This window comes from Tiliqua scincoides, chromosome 2 (genome assembly GCF_035046505.1).
Source record: "Tiliqua scincoides isolate rTilSci1 chromosome 2, rTilSci1.hap2, whole genome shotgun sequence".
In the NCBI taxonomy this organism is placed as follows: Eukaryota; Metazoa; Chordata; class Lepidosauria; order Squamata; family Scincidae; genus Tiliqua; species Tiliqua scincoides.
Window position 1 is genome coordinate 183603899 of NC_089822.1, and position 15774 is coordinate 183619672.

Below are 15774 nucleotides of genomic sequence, written 5' to 3' on the forward strand. Positions count from 1 at the left end.
AGTCACTCCTTGTTGCTTGTCTCTCTACTGTGAACTGAATTGCACACTCCCAGTTGTGTGTTCTGCGTAGAGCCTTTTGCTTAAGGCACCAGGTACTTTAAAGGAGGATTTCATTAATGGTTCTACTGGTATGCTGTTTCCAGTGTACTTAGAACCCAATCCTAGGCTTGTCTACTCAGAAGTAAGTCCCATTAAAGTCAATGAGGCTTACTCCCAGGAAAGTGTGGATGGGATTGTGGCCTTATTCTGATAGTGTTTACAAATGGTTGTTGAGAGTACAATTTTAAAAATTAGTGAATAAAAATGTATCTTATGATCTATGAGATAGATAATAGTTTTTAATAAATTAGAGACTATTTTAATACTGTTTTTGCTTAACTATGTATACATAGTATAGCATAAACAGTATTAAAAATAGTGTATGTATGTATGTATACATGTATGTATAGTATACATACTATGTATGTATATTGTGTTTTTAATACTATGTTTTTAATAAATTAGTGACTGTACAGTTCTTAGGTAACAATTACTGGTAGGTTATTTTTCAGGATCTGGCTCGGGTAAAATCAGACAAAATTAATCAGATTCAGACACCCCCCTAAGTTTAACCTCCGACTTATCCGAAGTCATATAAAATCTCGTGATTTTTTAATCAAAGCCTATCCTTGACTTATCTGTGGGATTGACTTATAGGTGAGTGTCTGCGGTGATTAGTCTCTAGGATTTATTGCTAGAATATGTGATGATGGACAGCAGCTTGAATGGTTTTAAAAGAGGACCTGGACAGAGTTGTGGAGAAGAGGTCTATCAATGGCTGCTAGTCATGATGGTGTGTGCTACCTCCAGATCCAGTGGCAGTATGTTTCAAAAAACCAGTTGCAGGGGAGCAACAGTAGGAGAGAAGAATGCCTTTGTCTCCTGCTTATGGGCTTCCCTCTGGTGGAGCCACTGTGGGGACAGGATACTGGACTAGATGGGCCTTTGGCCAGACTGAATCCAGCAGAGCTTATGATCAGCTGGGCTTACTTTCTTCTATCCATCAATCTCCCCCATGCACTCACTCTAATTTTGTTTAATTATGGCAATACAGGCATCCCCCATATCTGTGGATCTGTTAGCTATGGTTCATCTCACCCCCCCCCCCCATTAGCTTTGTTTTTCTTCTTTTCCATGGTGCCAGACAAACATGTTTCTTCCTTTTACAGAATGCTAGAAGGGAAACAAGTAGAATGGAAATGGGGGGAAAAAATCTGTAAATTCTGTGTGTGGGGACTGCATAGCCATTCTCCATTTCATTCAGACTGAAACAGCAACAAGGATTATGTGAGAAAAGTCTCTAGACTGGAAGCACCCTTACTGTTTCAGTATGAGAACCACTATTTCAAGCTAAAAGGATGCAGGCCTTAAAATGAAGAGAGGCACATCTGAGTCAAGAAAGATGGACAATTCAGAGAAATCTGTATTTGGAAGTTCTAATGCATTATGGCATCAAAACACTGGGGAGGCTTTTGTGAGATCCCCGCTTGCGAAAGGAATGTAGCCTGTGAGAAGCCTGTATAATATTAGAAGATGAAATGGTACAATAAGCTTGGCTGTTACGATGGTCCAGGACTTACATGCACAGTGCTCTGCTATGCACTGGCACACAAATCCCACAATACACTGATTTCATAGTAGGGGCCTTTTCCTGTTCTGTGTGTACACTTCTCTACTGAACGTTTACTGGAATCAAGCTGGACTCCCTGCTGCAGGATGTGCTGAGAGGACGGAGGCAGACGCACTCTTCCAATTCTAAGAAAAGCACATCTTTTTTTAAAGAAAAGCCACAGGAATATGTGGTTTCCCTGTCCTGCCCCAGCTTTGCTCTCTGGTTTGTTTCTGAAGTCAGTTTATGGCAGCGTTTTAATTATAAATGCCATTTACACACTCACACTCACACACACTCAAAAGTGGCCTGAATGAAGATGACCTCATCCTGAGTAAACATAGCAAAGGACAGACGGGAAGTCTCTAACCCAGAGTAAACTGGCATGTAACCTTTCTGAAACCCTGTTCAAGCAATGGAGGTAGGAAAGCAAACAAGGAGGGGAATCTGCAGGAGGCATGAGCATGCTTGCCGTTTGCAAGGAACAAGTCAAAAGGCAAAATGCAGAAGGAGACACATGCTTTGAAAGACATCTTTTAGAGCTCTGCAATCCCTATATTGTGGGAACAGTCCTCTGTCCTGTAATACATAATTTGTGATTCAGAGACTGGAAAACGGCATACTCAGTGGGTTCTGGAGTTTATGTTTTTTGAAAAGCAGCCATCCCTATACCAGCAAATCACTTGCAAGTTATGCAGATTGAGTGGCAGATTTGTGGGGGCAGATTAAGCATCACTGAAGCTGTTCCATTCCATATTGTCGCCCCCCCCCCATGCTGCACTGCAGCAAGGCAATAGTCCATTAGGCTTTTCCTGCACACTGTTGCATGTACATAAGAACATAAGAAAAGCCTTGCTGCATCAGGTCAAAGGCCCATCTAGTCCAGCTTCCTGTATCTCACAGTGACCCACCAGATACCTCTGGGAGCACACAAGACACCAGGATATTCATATCCTGTTGCCACTCCTTTGCACCTGGCATTCAGATATACATTATCTCTAAAACCTGGCAGTTGCATATAGCCATTGTGATTTATAACCATGGTTTTCCTCCATAAATCCACCCATTCTCATTTTAAAGGCATCTAGATCAAGTGCCATCACAACATCATCTGCCAAGGAGTTCCAAATAATAATTATGTTCTGGGTAAGGAAATATTTCCTTTTGCCGGTTCTGACTCAATCTCCAGTCAACTTTTGAGGATGATCCCTGGTTTTGGTATTGTGCGAGAGGGAAAATAACTTCCCTTATCCATCCCATGCATAATATGTCCCATCCCCCCCCCCCACCCGGGAGGCATCAATAGGGGCAGTTCAAGCAGTGGTTCAAGCAGAAGACAGATGCAAATAACTCATTTAGCGTGCAATCTTACAACACCCTTGGGCCAAAGCAAGTCCCTTGCGCCAGCCCAAGATGGACTTAGAAGTGCCATAAAGCACTTTTGCACCAACTTAAGAGGAGAGAGGCCGACATGGGACCCGCTAGGCTGGCCTGGAGGACGAGTCTGCACCGGTCAAGCCTGACCAGCGCGGGGTCTAGAGGGGAATGAGGAGGGTGGGAGGCAGGTGTTTCAGGGCAGGGGAGGGAGGGCAGTGGGCGGGCCCGTGGGTGAGCAGGGGGGACAGAGCCAGGATCCAGCACTTATGCAGCATAGTTCCAAGTAGCCCTATTGGGGCTGCTGCAGTGCAACACAGGTAAGGGGAAGGTACACAGCTTTCAGTCCCAATCCTGCCTTGGATGCAGTGCAGGTCTGCCGGCCTGCCTTCTCCCAGGCAAGTTAGGACTGGGCTGTTAATTGCTCAGCAATCTGCAGGTTCCCTTTTATTTCCCATCCTCCCTGCCATCCAACAGGCTAACTGCTTTTCTAGCACATTTCCTGTTTCTAACATATAGTATTGGAAAAATTTCATTTCCCTTAAAGTTACTGCAGTCCTCAAAATCTTTCTTTTCCTCCTACATTGTCTTTTTACATTTCTTTTGCTATAGTTTCTGTTCTTTTTAATTCTCTTCATTAGGGCAGGACTTCCATTTGTGAGATGTAGCTTCCTTGCCCTTTATAGCCTCTCTAACTCCGTTCAAGGGTGTGGGGGAATGCAGTGGTGTGATTCTCAGGAACCGGAAGTGGTGGCTCAACTGCGAAACCGGAAGTGGGATGCAACTGCATTTTTTGAACATTCCAAGATGCAGGGAGCACTGCAGAAGACACCCCCAGGAGGCTGGCACAAGGGGAAGTGAGTTGTAGGAAAAGCCCCTCAGTCCCCAGCAGCAGAGCGATCCTGAGGATCACGTGGCTGCCTTCCCCTTCGCCCCCGCAAAGATTTAATGGTTCAAAAACTACATGAGAGTTTGAGAACCACTGGGCTAGAAGAATGGAAGGTGAGGGCAGCTCTTCTCATCAAACAATCAAACAGAATACTGCCTGCATGTTTTGATTTGTTTCAACTTCTAGAGCATATTGGGAAAAACTCTTTAAAAAAAAATTAGAGAAAGATTAAAGAGAAAAAATTAAAGAAAGCTGGCAATTTTGGCCAGATAAAGAGCAAAATGAACAGTATGCTTGCTCAATTAGAGTTGCCAAAAATCTGAAAGACCTTGCCATTCTGGGTAATTAGGCAAACCTGGTTATGACATGCCTTAGTCAAGTGTATCAGCATGGGGTGCGGAGGGCCTGCTGTTCAATGAAAAAAGAAAAAAGAAAAATCCAATCAGGCATTCCTAAAATAGAATAGGATATCAGCCATAATGTTTTCTTTTCACAGCAAAACACAAAGAAGCTGGTAGAAACCTCTCTACCATCAGTCCTACTAAGCAATCAAAAAAACTTTGCGTAGGGGAATCAACAGGACCGGCTTTTAGCCAACTGCACCAATTACTCCCAGTTGGACCCTGCACCTAAGGGCCCCCTATGCTAGGGTAATCTACTCTAGTCTTGTCATACACACTTTACTTTTCAAAGGTAATCTACAGATTTTGTTTGTTTACTTGTAGGCTTACCTGCATGCCAATTTACATTAAAACACACTTAGATCCATTAACTCACATGCGCTATCTAAGAGCACATTTTGATTGCTTTCCATTCTACCATTGAGACATAAAGTCTATAATAAATTTTATTTCTAGTTCTAATATTCTTCAGACCCTGGCTATGAAAACTGGGCCCTGCAAAAGAAAAATGTTTCCAATTTAGTCCCAGCAGCTCCTAAGGCCAGCCCTGGGAATCAAAACACCGTCAAGACTACCCCTATCCTCTTTAGCATTATGAGATGGTTCATGTTTGTACTGGTAGCAGATGTCCTATCAACTCCTGTGTGAGTCAGCTCAAGAACTCTCTCCTACTACCGATTCCCTTCTCTGTGCTTCCCTGCAGAGTGGTTGGGGGGAGGGGGGAGTACAAGATATAGGCCTTTCCAGTTGTCCTGCATGGGCTATGGAATGGCTTCCCTGAAGAGGCACACTGACTCTATCAGTGCCCATTTTTAGATAAGCATTAAAGACTGTACTTGCTCTAGTGATCTTCACAGAACCTGTTGCTCTTTGAAACTGTTCTAATCTGCAGTTCTCTTCATACTGATGTTCTCTACTGTTTGAATTGTTGTTGTTAACACTGATTGGTTGGTAAGAATATGCACAGAAAGATGGAGTGTAACTTATGGAAATAATAAATGCATCAACTGTCTTTTGTAAGCTACCTGAGGCCTGGTTTGTGCTTACACTCCTCAAACATTAGTCACTTGAATTTGCAACCATGTGGGAGACTCCATGTGGCATGCTGTTTGTGTGAAGAGGCTTTCCACATTGCCCCAGCAATTTCCATCTTTACAATGCAGACCACAAACAAGAAGGACTGTTGGCATGGTGAAAACATCCCTGGCATGAAACGTCCCTGAAATGTTTGCACAAACAGTAGAAAATGCAACCATCCAACTGCAGAATTCATGTGCGAATCAGGGCCTAAGCATAAAATGCCCAGGTTTCAGCACTCATTATATGGCAATCTTTCTTTCCAAAAGCAGCCAACCAAATGCTTATAGGTGCTGTCAAACTGGTCATGAGGCTAATTCCATTTGTCTCAAACACCTGGTATTTAGAAATAGATTGTGTCTGTACACAGATTTTCTGTTCAGCAATCACTGTTAGCAACTGTTGATAGTTCTAGACTTCAGAAATTTGCTTCTTTAAAAGTCATCTAACCTGGCAGCTATCACCACATCTTGTGGTAGCAGAAGGATTTTCCAGGCTTTCCCACTGTCCAGCAATGGTGTAACTGTGATAGATTCCTTCCTGTAAATAGGTCAGCAGGCAGTAAGAGGAGATACAGCTATGGGGTAAGAAAGAATTGTCTAATGTTTAAAAATCTCCCATCGTGCATTACTGTCTCACTAGAGGCTACTTACTTTTTCTGGAAACATGTTGCATGTAGCCAGTGTTGCTTTTTAAAGGATGTATGTTTGCTCGACTGTGCCAGAAATGAGCTTAGCGTAAATGAGCTATTAAACTTGGACATCCTGATGAAAAAATATTTACAGAGGAAACTCCTTAAATGGATATGTGCCAGTGGAATAACCCTAGTTGCAGAGCACAAGTCAACGTAAGTAAACTTGGGTGGTACTCTCAATTTCCACAACCTACTGAGCTCCTCTCTTTGCAGTGACATTTGTACAGACTAGCAATGGATACACAGTAGCCCTCAGCAGTGCTCATTTATACCCAAGCTTGAAGGATGAGCACAAGCAGCAGTACAGTTGCCTTTAGTGATAAAGCTGAATATCCGACAACAACCCTATAGTCACAATCTTCAAAAGCATAAGGCAGGTTTCATTAGTGAAATGCATGGGTTGCTACTATGAGGAATACAGACTTCTTTCATACCCTTTCCAGTTTGTGACTGATGCTGCAAGACAAAAGGCCGAGCCAACCTCTATCACAGTGGCCTTCAATGGGGAGAGAAAGATCAGGCAGGCTACATAGCTTCCAGTAGGGCTGCGAAAGACCCCTGTCTGAAAACCCTGAAGAACCACTGCTACTAAGTCTAGACAGCACAGAGGTAGTAGGACCAGTACTCAGACTTAACAGAAGGTGGTTTTCTATGTTTCTATGAGGAGAAACAGAGAGTTAGGTATATTTGTAAAAATGAGTATCAGCTCAATCCTATCCACACTTTCCTGGGAGTAAGCCCCATTGACTCTAATGCGACTTACTTCTGAGTAGATATGCATAGGATTGGGCTGTATGTTGCTTGAAATTTAGCCCCATGTTACACACTGGAATCACTGGAGGGGGTTCTACATCTGAACATATTGAATGCTGCTGCCCTCTCACTCAGTACAATGTAAGTGGACGTCTGGCCTGTGCATTTCCCCAACTAGCTGAATGCCCTGGCGGTTATGGAAGCCAAAGAGGAGGCCTCCCCAATTTTGTCCTGACTTTGTGGCTCTTAAGCACCCTGCTCCGCCTGCTCCCCATCCCACCAATACCACCAGAATTGCCCCATTGCAAGTGTGGCTTGATTGTGCTTGGGAAGCGGAGACAGATTCTTTTCTCTTGATTTTGGGAGGATCACTGTGACTGCATTGGCGAGGATCTGCTCCAGCTATCTTTAGGAGGGCTTTCGATGGGGGAAACATTTTAGTCAACTGGCTTTTAAGCAGTCAATACCCAATGTATTCCTTGGATTTAAATATATTTCCAAACTGTTGCTAAACCTCAATAAGAGTCACTTTTAAGGCTCCCAAAGAAAACAGAAACCTGTGATATAGCCTGCAGTGGCAACTAGGCAGTGGCACAGTGAGCAGTGACTCCTCAAACTCTTCCCATTGGTGAATGGCAGGAATCTTCAGCAGCCTCTTCTTTCCCACTCAAAGGGTAGGAAGAAGATGGGTTGCTTCCATGCCCCCACTGCTTCTGCTGATGGCAAAGTTGCTGGGGACAAAGCCCTACACTGGGCTCCCACACCACCCCTCACCCACTTCCTGATGGTGCACTGGGCATCAGTACAGCAACCAGGGTCAGAGGTTGGTCTAAATAGGGGGGTAGGCTTTGGCCAGTGCCTGACATGACTGACCTCTTCCCACCCTCCCCATCTGCCAAGTGAAGAAACTCCTAGTCACTCCTGCAGTGACTTAGGAGTAGGGCTGGCCCAGACTGAAATAACTGCATCAAGTGGCAGTTTGGAGAAAGTGGCAAACTGATGAAAATCTTTAACCTTCTATGATCTCTGTGTCTTATACACAATCCTCTGCATATTTACTTGAAAGTAAGCCCCACTGAGTGAAACTTACTTCCAGGCAAGTATGCATATGATTGCAGGCTTAGTGGAACACAGAGTGACCATGACCCAGCAGCTGCAAAAAAAAAAAATCATAAGAAGTCGTAGTTCCAGTCTATGCATTTGTCAGACCTTTGTTGAAATACAGGTTGTGACTCGCTATCCCCAGGTATTCCATTCCATTATCCATGGGGGTTCTGTTTTATCCCCAGTGGATTAAAAAAAAAAAAGTGGATGCCAAATCAGTGGAAAAATAGCTTTAAAGACCCACTTCCAGGTTTCTTGCTCCTGCATTGTTGCCCTGGAATGCATTAGTATAGATGCTATACCATATTCAGCTACTAGATGAATAATGGAATCTAGTGGAATGAAATTATAATTATTTAATAGCACAAAGGTAGAGAATTGAATTTTGGTGCTTTTTTCCTTGTTATAAGGCATTCAAATGTGGACCTTGATATCAGTGGTGAGTCAAATCAGTGGATACCAAATCAGTGGATACCAAGGTCCCACCTGTTTTGCATCAAGTTTGGGGCACTGAATTTTAAGGAGGACATTCATAAGCCATAATAGGGTCAGAGGAGGGCAGCAAAGATAGTGACGGGTCTGGAAACCAAGTCCTGTGAGGAACGGTTAAAAGAACTATAAGAGGAACTTGGCAATGGAATTGTCTGCCTTGAGTAGTAGTGGAGGTTATTGGAGGTTTTCAAACCAAGGCTGGACAGACACCTGCCAAGGACACTGTTGTAATTGCCTGCACTGAACAAGGTGTTGGACTGGATGACCTTTAAGGTCCCTTTCATCTGTGTTTTCCAGAGATAGACATTTGAAGATTCAGTGACATCTTAATAGGCCAGCAAAATCTATTTCTTTAAAAAAAAATTGATATAAATAAGAATTTAAGAAGGATTTTTTCATCCCATCCTCCCATAGCAAAAAATTCTTGTTTTTATAGACCGGTCTTGGCTGCAGTGTTTAAATCTGCCTAGCTGTACATGCAGAATTACTGCACAGCCTCAGCGACCCTGGAAGACTTTCAGATTCCTGTGCTGCAGGGGAGTGTCTCATCTGATTGGGTCATTTGAGCTGTGACTTACCAGAAAACAATTCCTTGCCATTGCAGGAAACTCTGGCATGGGTGCACATTCCCTTCATGTTTTCTGTCCTGGCACATTATCGGTAGTTTTACTTGTTTTTGCAGAGGTAGCTCAAAATGAAAGGATGGGCATTACAAATACAGGTGATTGGTTAAGTGTGAGGAGTCATACCAGAAGGTTAAGTTATTCTTTGAGTATGGGTTTTACGAGCAGTCCAAACCCATTCCCCACTAGTCCACAGTGCCACTGACTGAGCTACATGCTATGGTGGAGACCCAACCAGACGGGCCAGGAGAGATCAGTAAAAACCTTTTTTACTTACCGCCCTGTAGACTGCCTGGCTGCCAATGGGTCTCCTCGGACCAATGCCAGCTATTTAACTAGTGTAAGCCTGAGGAGCCTTGGGGGGGGGGGGTGTTGAAAAGGGGAATGGGATATTGGAGTACGCTGCTGCTGCCATGATTCACACCTGCCCCCCTCAAACCACCCCTTGCCAAGTCCACTCCCTGTTCTGTTTCACTCATGATACTCCCCCTCGAACCATCCCTCCTGGCACCTTACCCGCCTCTACAGGGCTGCTGTGGCACATGCTGGGCTTCCGGCAATTTGCACCAGTGGCTGGAAGCACATGACAGTTTTCACTTTGCTAGACCAGGACTTACAGAGGTGGATCATGATTTCCACCACCATCAGTCCCAGGTAGGACTGGGGCAAAAGCTGTGGAAGCTTGCTGATATTTTTACATGATTTCGTGTTCCAAAGTGAATGATATCTTTTACCTAAAGATGGGTTGCACAACACACCTAAACATTTTCTATAAAAATGATAGGGGCAGATTTGTAGATATACTGTACTATACTATGCAGCGTCATCAGTGAATGTGGTACTTTATGGAGATTCAGAAGCAAAAGAAAAAATAAAGAAAAAAGAACAGAGCCATAAAACATAAAACCTAATATTGTTCCAGAGGAGTAGCCATGTTACAGCCCAATCCTATGCATGTCTACTCAGATGTAAGTCCCATTAGAGTCAAAGGGGCTTACTCCCAGGAAAGTGTGGATAGGATTGGGCTGTAAGTCTGTAACATGTGCCTTTCCGGGATCAGAAGATAGAAAAGAGAAGAAGCATCACATGTTGTCTGCACCCTGAAGATACTTTGGCCCAAACTTCCAGTGTTGACCTCAGCCAGTGGTTTCATGCTTAAAAACATAGGGCAGTGTATCTCAGCATTTGTCCCCCCTCTGCTGTGCCACTTTGCATAGCCCACCTATTTGAAGTACCACTGGAAGTATCTTGTGATGATATCATCAGCAGTTACTCCTGGGTTGGGAGGCCAGATGTGGCATGAAAAACACCAGTAAGAGCTTCAGGGTGGGCAGCAGGGCTTTCTCAAGCGTGGAAAAGCATGTTTTGGAGCTCAGCCTGCCGAACCAAGCCTCGTACTGCTGTTTGTGTCATGTTCCTGGTCTTGTTGTCAGGTGGCAGGTATCCAGGGGTCCCATGAGTACCACCTGACACCACCTCAAGTACCACTGGTGGTACCCATACCACTAGCTGAGAAACACTGACATGGGGGCAAGATAAAACTTGCAGGTCAATGGCTACAGGATAAAACAGTAGCCTCCCAGCACCACCTTGCAAAGCACACTGGGGTGGCACTGGGGCAGTGAGTGTAGCACCCACAGCCAGAGCCAGCACCTTGCTCTGCAGCTGATGCTCCAAGCATGGAATCTTCCATGTTGAGGCTTCATGAGGAGAGTGTGGCAGAGCACTGATACTGGATGGCACATCCAGTGTCCAATTGATTTGAAATCACCCCTCCCAAAAAAACAACCAGTTGGCAATGACACTACTGCCCAGGTACCTTGCTACTGCTGCTCAACCTGGGGGAAGAGAAATGTTTGCATTGGGCCCCACAGCTCCTAATGCAGATCCTGCCATCTTGTGGAATTGACTCACCAGGAACTACCACAACTACTGAGGAATAGTGTGAACACCCCCCCCCCCCACACCGAAGGTCACCTGGAAGAATACAATGGTCACAGGAATTGAACAGTCTGGGAGTAGCAACAGGGTTGCCCTACCCCCCCATTCTCTTGCCCATCTTCAGGGGCTGATCATACACCAAGCCAACCAAAAGAAGTCTTTTTTTCCTTTCCAAAAGAAGGCTAGAAACCATAACTGAAATCCAAGCGATTGGTTTTCTCTAGGAATATTTGGAGTTGCACAGAAGATAAAGGATGGATAGGATGAAAAAATAAGGGTCTCAAGGGTAAATTCAGTTCAAGAGCTAGAAATAGTTCTGAACAGGACATTGCTATAAATAAGATTCCTTCTGCAGATAACCTTGGGGAGTTTGAGGTTTCTGAAGCAATGTCACATCTAATCCTTTTGCCCAGATAAATGTGATCAAAGAGGAATGGCTTAAAGAAGCCACCCAGTTCAGGTCTCAAAGAGCTGTTTGATGCTGAGAGTAGCCATAAGTGCAACAAGTGTATGGGGCTCCGGCTTCAATCTTAGGTATCCAAGCTCTCCCTCTCCTTTTTCCTCAGATCACAGTCAGAGTGATCTGTTCAAAAAACATGTAGATAGGTCAGCATTGAAGGGTACTTAAGGCTGTTGGCACTCATGAAAGGAGTCCTTGTCTCACTCCAGTGGGTGGCAGAGGTCTTCCCACATTAGAAAGTCTACCACTGACTGGCATCCTATTACCACCTCAGCAGGAAGGCCTGTGATTATCTGGAAACCGTGTTCTCTTACTTGCTGACAAGATTTAAGTCATGCTTTTCACATTCCTGTAGCAGAGAAAGAGCAGAGCTTCACAGTTAAGGGACTGACAGTACAATCCTATTGCATGTCTTCTCAGAAGTCTCATTGAGTTCAATGCGACTTACTCCCAGGTAAATGTGTATAGGATTGCAGCCTGAATCAGAGACTCTCTGGTTCAAATCCCCACCTCTCTGGACTGCAATATAAGAACCACAGCATTTATGATATTGGACTTTTATTGATGTGGTTTATGGTTGTTTAATTGGTTTTATATTGTTTCTGTTGCTAATGGTTTCACTGTGATTCTTAGTCACTCTGGAACTCCCATTTGTGGAACAGAAGGACAGGTGGTACATTGAAAAATAAAGACTACATGATAGAATTGGAATTACCCCAATCAAATGTCAACCTAGTTAGCCTAAACCAACCCAAAGAAGGCTTTACCATATTCTCTATAAACCACTTGGGCTTTTTGAGTGAGGCTCTGCAGAGTTGGTCTGCTGGACAGCCAAAGAGAGGGAGCTCCACAGGCCCCCTCTGAGAAAACCTCGCTGCATATTTTTGCTGTATCATTGTAAGAATGAAAAGCAATGTGTGAATTATACTTAGTAATGTTAAAGCCAGGGAAACCATAAAATCCACTGATCCTCTTAAAATCTCCAGGATGGCTTTCAATCGTCTCTTGGAGATTGATGTTGATTCCTGGGGACTCTGGGCCAATCCTTAAGGGTTGGCAGCTCTCATGACTGACTCTCCTATTTAGTTAGTGGTTATTGCTACTTGATTCATTGCATTAATATCTCACTTTTCCTGCAAGGAGCTCAGAAAAGCCAATTCCCAGCCACTCTCCCTTCTAGGCGGTTTACCAGCCCAGACCCATTTAGCTTCAGCACAGGAACTGCGTCATTTGCCTCTCGATCATTCTTTACCTTCCTGCTGCTATTTTTTTTCCAATTGCAGTTCAGTTGCTGCTCAGCGCGGAAAATGCGGGCGAGGTGTATATTAAGGGCACTGAGACTGGGCAGTACTTGGCTATGGATGCCAATGGACGTTTATATGGCTCGGTAAGTATGAGCTTTCTGTGGGTTTTGCGGTTTGCAGAAATCTTGTGGTACAGAGGAACAAGGCCCACCAGCAGCAATTAGATGCTGTTTGTTATTTTTGCAGCTGGATGGCCACCCTTCGCCTAGCTTTATTTCTGGAAAAATAAATAAAATAATTGGAAACAATGTTCCAAAATACTTCAGATATTGGATGTTGTATTTGGAAGGATCAGCACCTTTTCCTTCCACAGCCAAATCACAGAGGGTGATGCCATTAACCGAATTTAACCCTCGGGTGAAAATAAGCATCAGAGCTGTTGCATGTGCTGTTTGCGCAGTAGCTTGGAGTCACAGGAGGACAGGTTGGCAGCTTTGATTGAGGAAGGTAGTTACAGACCTGGAGGGCAACAATTGCCTGGAGTTGCAAAGTCAATTTTGCTACTCTTTGCCAAATGTGATGCTGACAGCACTCCAGGCTTGTCCATGATGTGCATTAACTAGGATAGAGCTGTTCTACAATCTAGGCACACTCATTACCACCTTTTGGTGCTAACAAGGCACCCAGCCATTTCATTCGCTGTCTTTCGTAATGTGCCACACACTTTTTCTTCAGCAGTTGCCAACGGAAGAGTGTTTGTTCCTGGAGAGACTGGAAGAAAACCATTACAATACCTATACTTCGAAGATGCATGCAGACAAGAACTGGTTTGTTGGCTTAAAGAAGAACGGAAAAAGCAAACTGGGACCACGGACTCATTACGGCCAAAAGGCCATACTCTTCCTTCCCTTGCCAGTGTCACCCGATTAGATAGAATTCTTCCACAAAGGGTAGAATTAAGTGCTAAGTTCCCCCCCTTCCTTTGACTCTTAAGCTGGGGAACATGAAAAAAATATGGGGCAGAGCGTATGTGATAGAAATTCAAACTGATTCCATAAGATGTACGTCTAATACTAATACATCCCATAAAAGCATCCCATAATATTACATTCAAAAGAGCCAAGGAGTCTCAGCTCCTCCATCCACATACCTAACAAGACTTCCCTTTTATGAAACATATATATTAGGCAGGCTGATCTAAGTTTCAAAAACATTAAGACAGCTTTTACTAATCTTTGTGAAGCACACAGAAGCATAATCAACAATATTGAAGCTATCCTATCATTTAAGACAAATAATCTGTGTGCTTGTAGGACCAAGAGAATAATCCTAATTCTTCTTCAAATAATATTGTCTCTGATTATGGATAATATCTGTTATATGTAATATGTATTTATTTATTAAATAAAAATTGTATATACACTAATGGCCAAACTAGACATTATGTGAAAAGCATAACATGACCCAGTGTTTCTTCTTCTTCTTCTTCTTTTTTTTTTAAAGATAGCCCATGGGGAGAAGTGCAAAGCTAGGTGAAACCATGGCAGAGGTAGGATGGCTTTAGGACTTTGCCCCTGCTATGATTCCAAGTCTGATTGTGCCCCTGTGCACTGTCTTAGAAAAAAAAGTTTAAATTGGCTTTCAGCAGACACTTTTTTTCTGACAACTAGTATGCAGGTGTGAGAGCAGGGCCAGCCCCTCCTGACCCCCAAATGTTTTCCCCTCTTCTAGGAAGATGTGTCACTGCTCCTCCCACTCGCCAACATTCAAGCTCAGCACTCTCCTCCCTTCCACACTTCCTCTCTGTTCCCTTCTTCTTTTTCCAATTCAGGGAGAGGAAGGAGAAAGTGGATCAGTGGAGACAAGTAGGCAGGGATTGCCCCGCCCCCAAAAAAACCTGCTGCCTGAGGCAACCACTTCAGTTTGTTTCATGGGTGAGTCAGCTGTGGGTGTCAATATGATTGGAACCAGGGTGAGGACAAGCTGTAAAACCCTCTTACCCCTTTGCTACCGGCAGTGGTGTAGCTAATGATCATGTAGATCAGGGCAAAGCTCAAAATGTTGCCCCAGAAGTGATGTCACAATCAGAAGTGACATCACACCCAGGCTTTATAAAAAGTGAAAATTGGGAGAAACCCACCCCCTTCCCCCAGCAGTTCACCACCCACTTGCTCTGCTGCCTTCCCCCAGTCAATGGCATAGCTAAGGCATCTATCTATCTATCTGCAACATGGGGTCAAAGAAGATTTTGTATCCCCCCCTGCACGACAAAGTCAAATTTAAGTAAATAAATAAAAAGTTATTGGTTCCATGCTGTATCATAATAACATCTCATTGGTACTCAGAACAAACAGTCTCATAGGTCAGTTTGGAGTTAAGCAAATCCACTTTTTGTTCCACAGCAGTTGTGTTTTCATTTTCTGATTAATTGGTCATAACGCTTGATAGAAAACAGATATTCCAGTGCAGTTTGTTTCATTGCGTTCTGCATTAAATTACCTTTCAAATGATATATAACATGATGGTATTATTCATATATACCAAGATTTTCACAATTTTGGTCACTAGTGTCAAGCTCAGCTTGTTGCCCCCCTAAAGCTTGATGCCCGGTGCAACTGCACCCTCTTAGCCACACCACTGGCTACAGGCATGTCCCATTTCACAGCCCCCCCCCCGCCCCATGTTCTATCTTTTAAAAAACAAAAGGTAATACTGGGTCTTTTATGTAATGTGTAGCTTAACCCTAAACTGTTCAACGGTTTAAGCAGTAGTCCATCAATGTTATCTATATATTAAAATAAATGAATGAATAAAGGAAAAATAAAAACTCTAGCAAATGGTTAGTTTATTATGATTATGTAAAAAAGAACATATGCATAAGTTAGTCCATTTAGTCCGTGAGACTTTCCTGTTTAACTGTAAATCCAAATACCATCAATTTTAATGAAATCTAAGGATGTGATCCACAACTTGGTCACACTGCACTGATGCTGCAACTGGGGTGACAATAAAGTTTGGGCAGCTCAAGTATTGGTTCAGTGACCATTCCCATCAGAGGGCCCACCTGGCTGTGG

The 15774-nt window shown here is 43.7% G+C and overlaps 1 protein-coding gene across 3 annotated transcripts in view; it reads left to right on the forward strand.

Annotated features, from left to right (window-relative positions):
• The window catches only part of FGF1 (fibroblast growth factor 1), a 75086-nt gene extending 59550 nt beyond the window's left edge, over nt 1–15536 (forward strand). For 2 of the 3 annotated variants that reach the window (XM_066617742.1, XM_066617741.1), the window contains exons 4-5: nt 12740–12843; nt 13436–15536. In XM_066617742.1, coding sequence (XP_066473839.1) covers nt 12740–12843; nt 13436–13630 — 299 coding nt within the window. In that variant the 3' untranslated portion in view covers nt 13631–15536. The remainder of the gene's footprint in view (nt 1–12739; nt 12844–13435) is intronic. The other variant, XM_066617743.1, reaches the window with a different exon arrangement.
• The last annotated feature ends 238 nt before the right edge of the window (nt 15537–15774 follow it).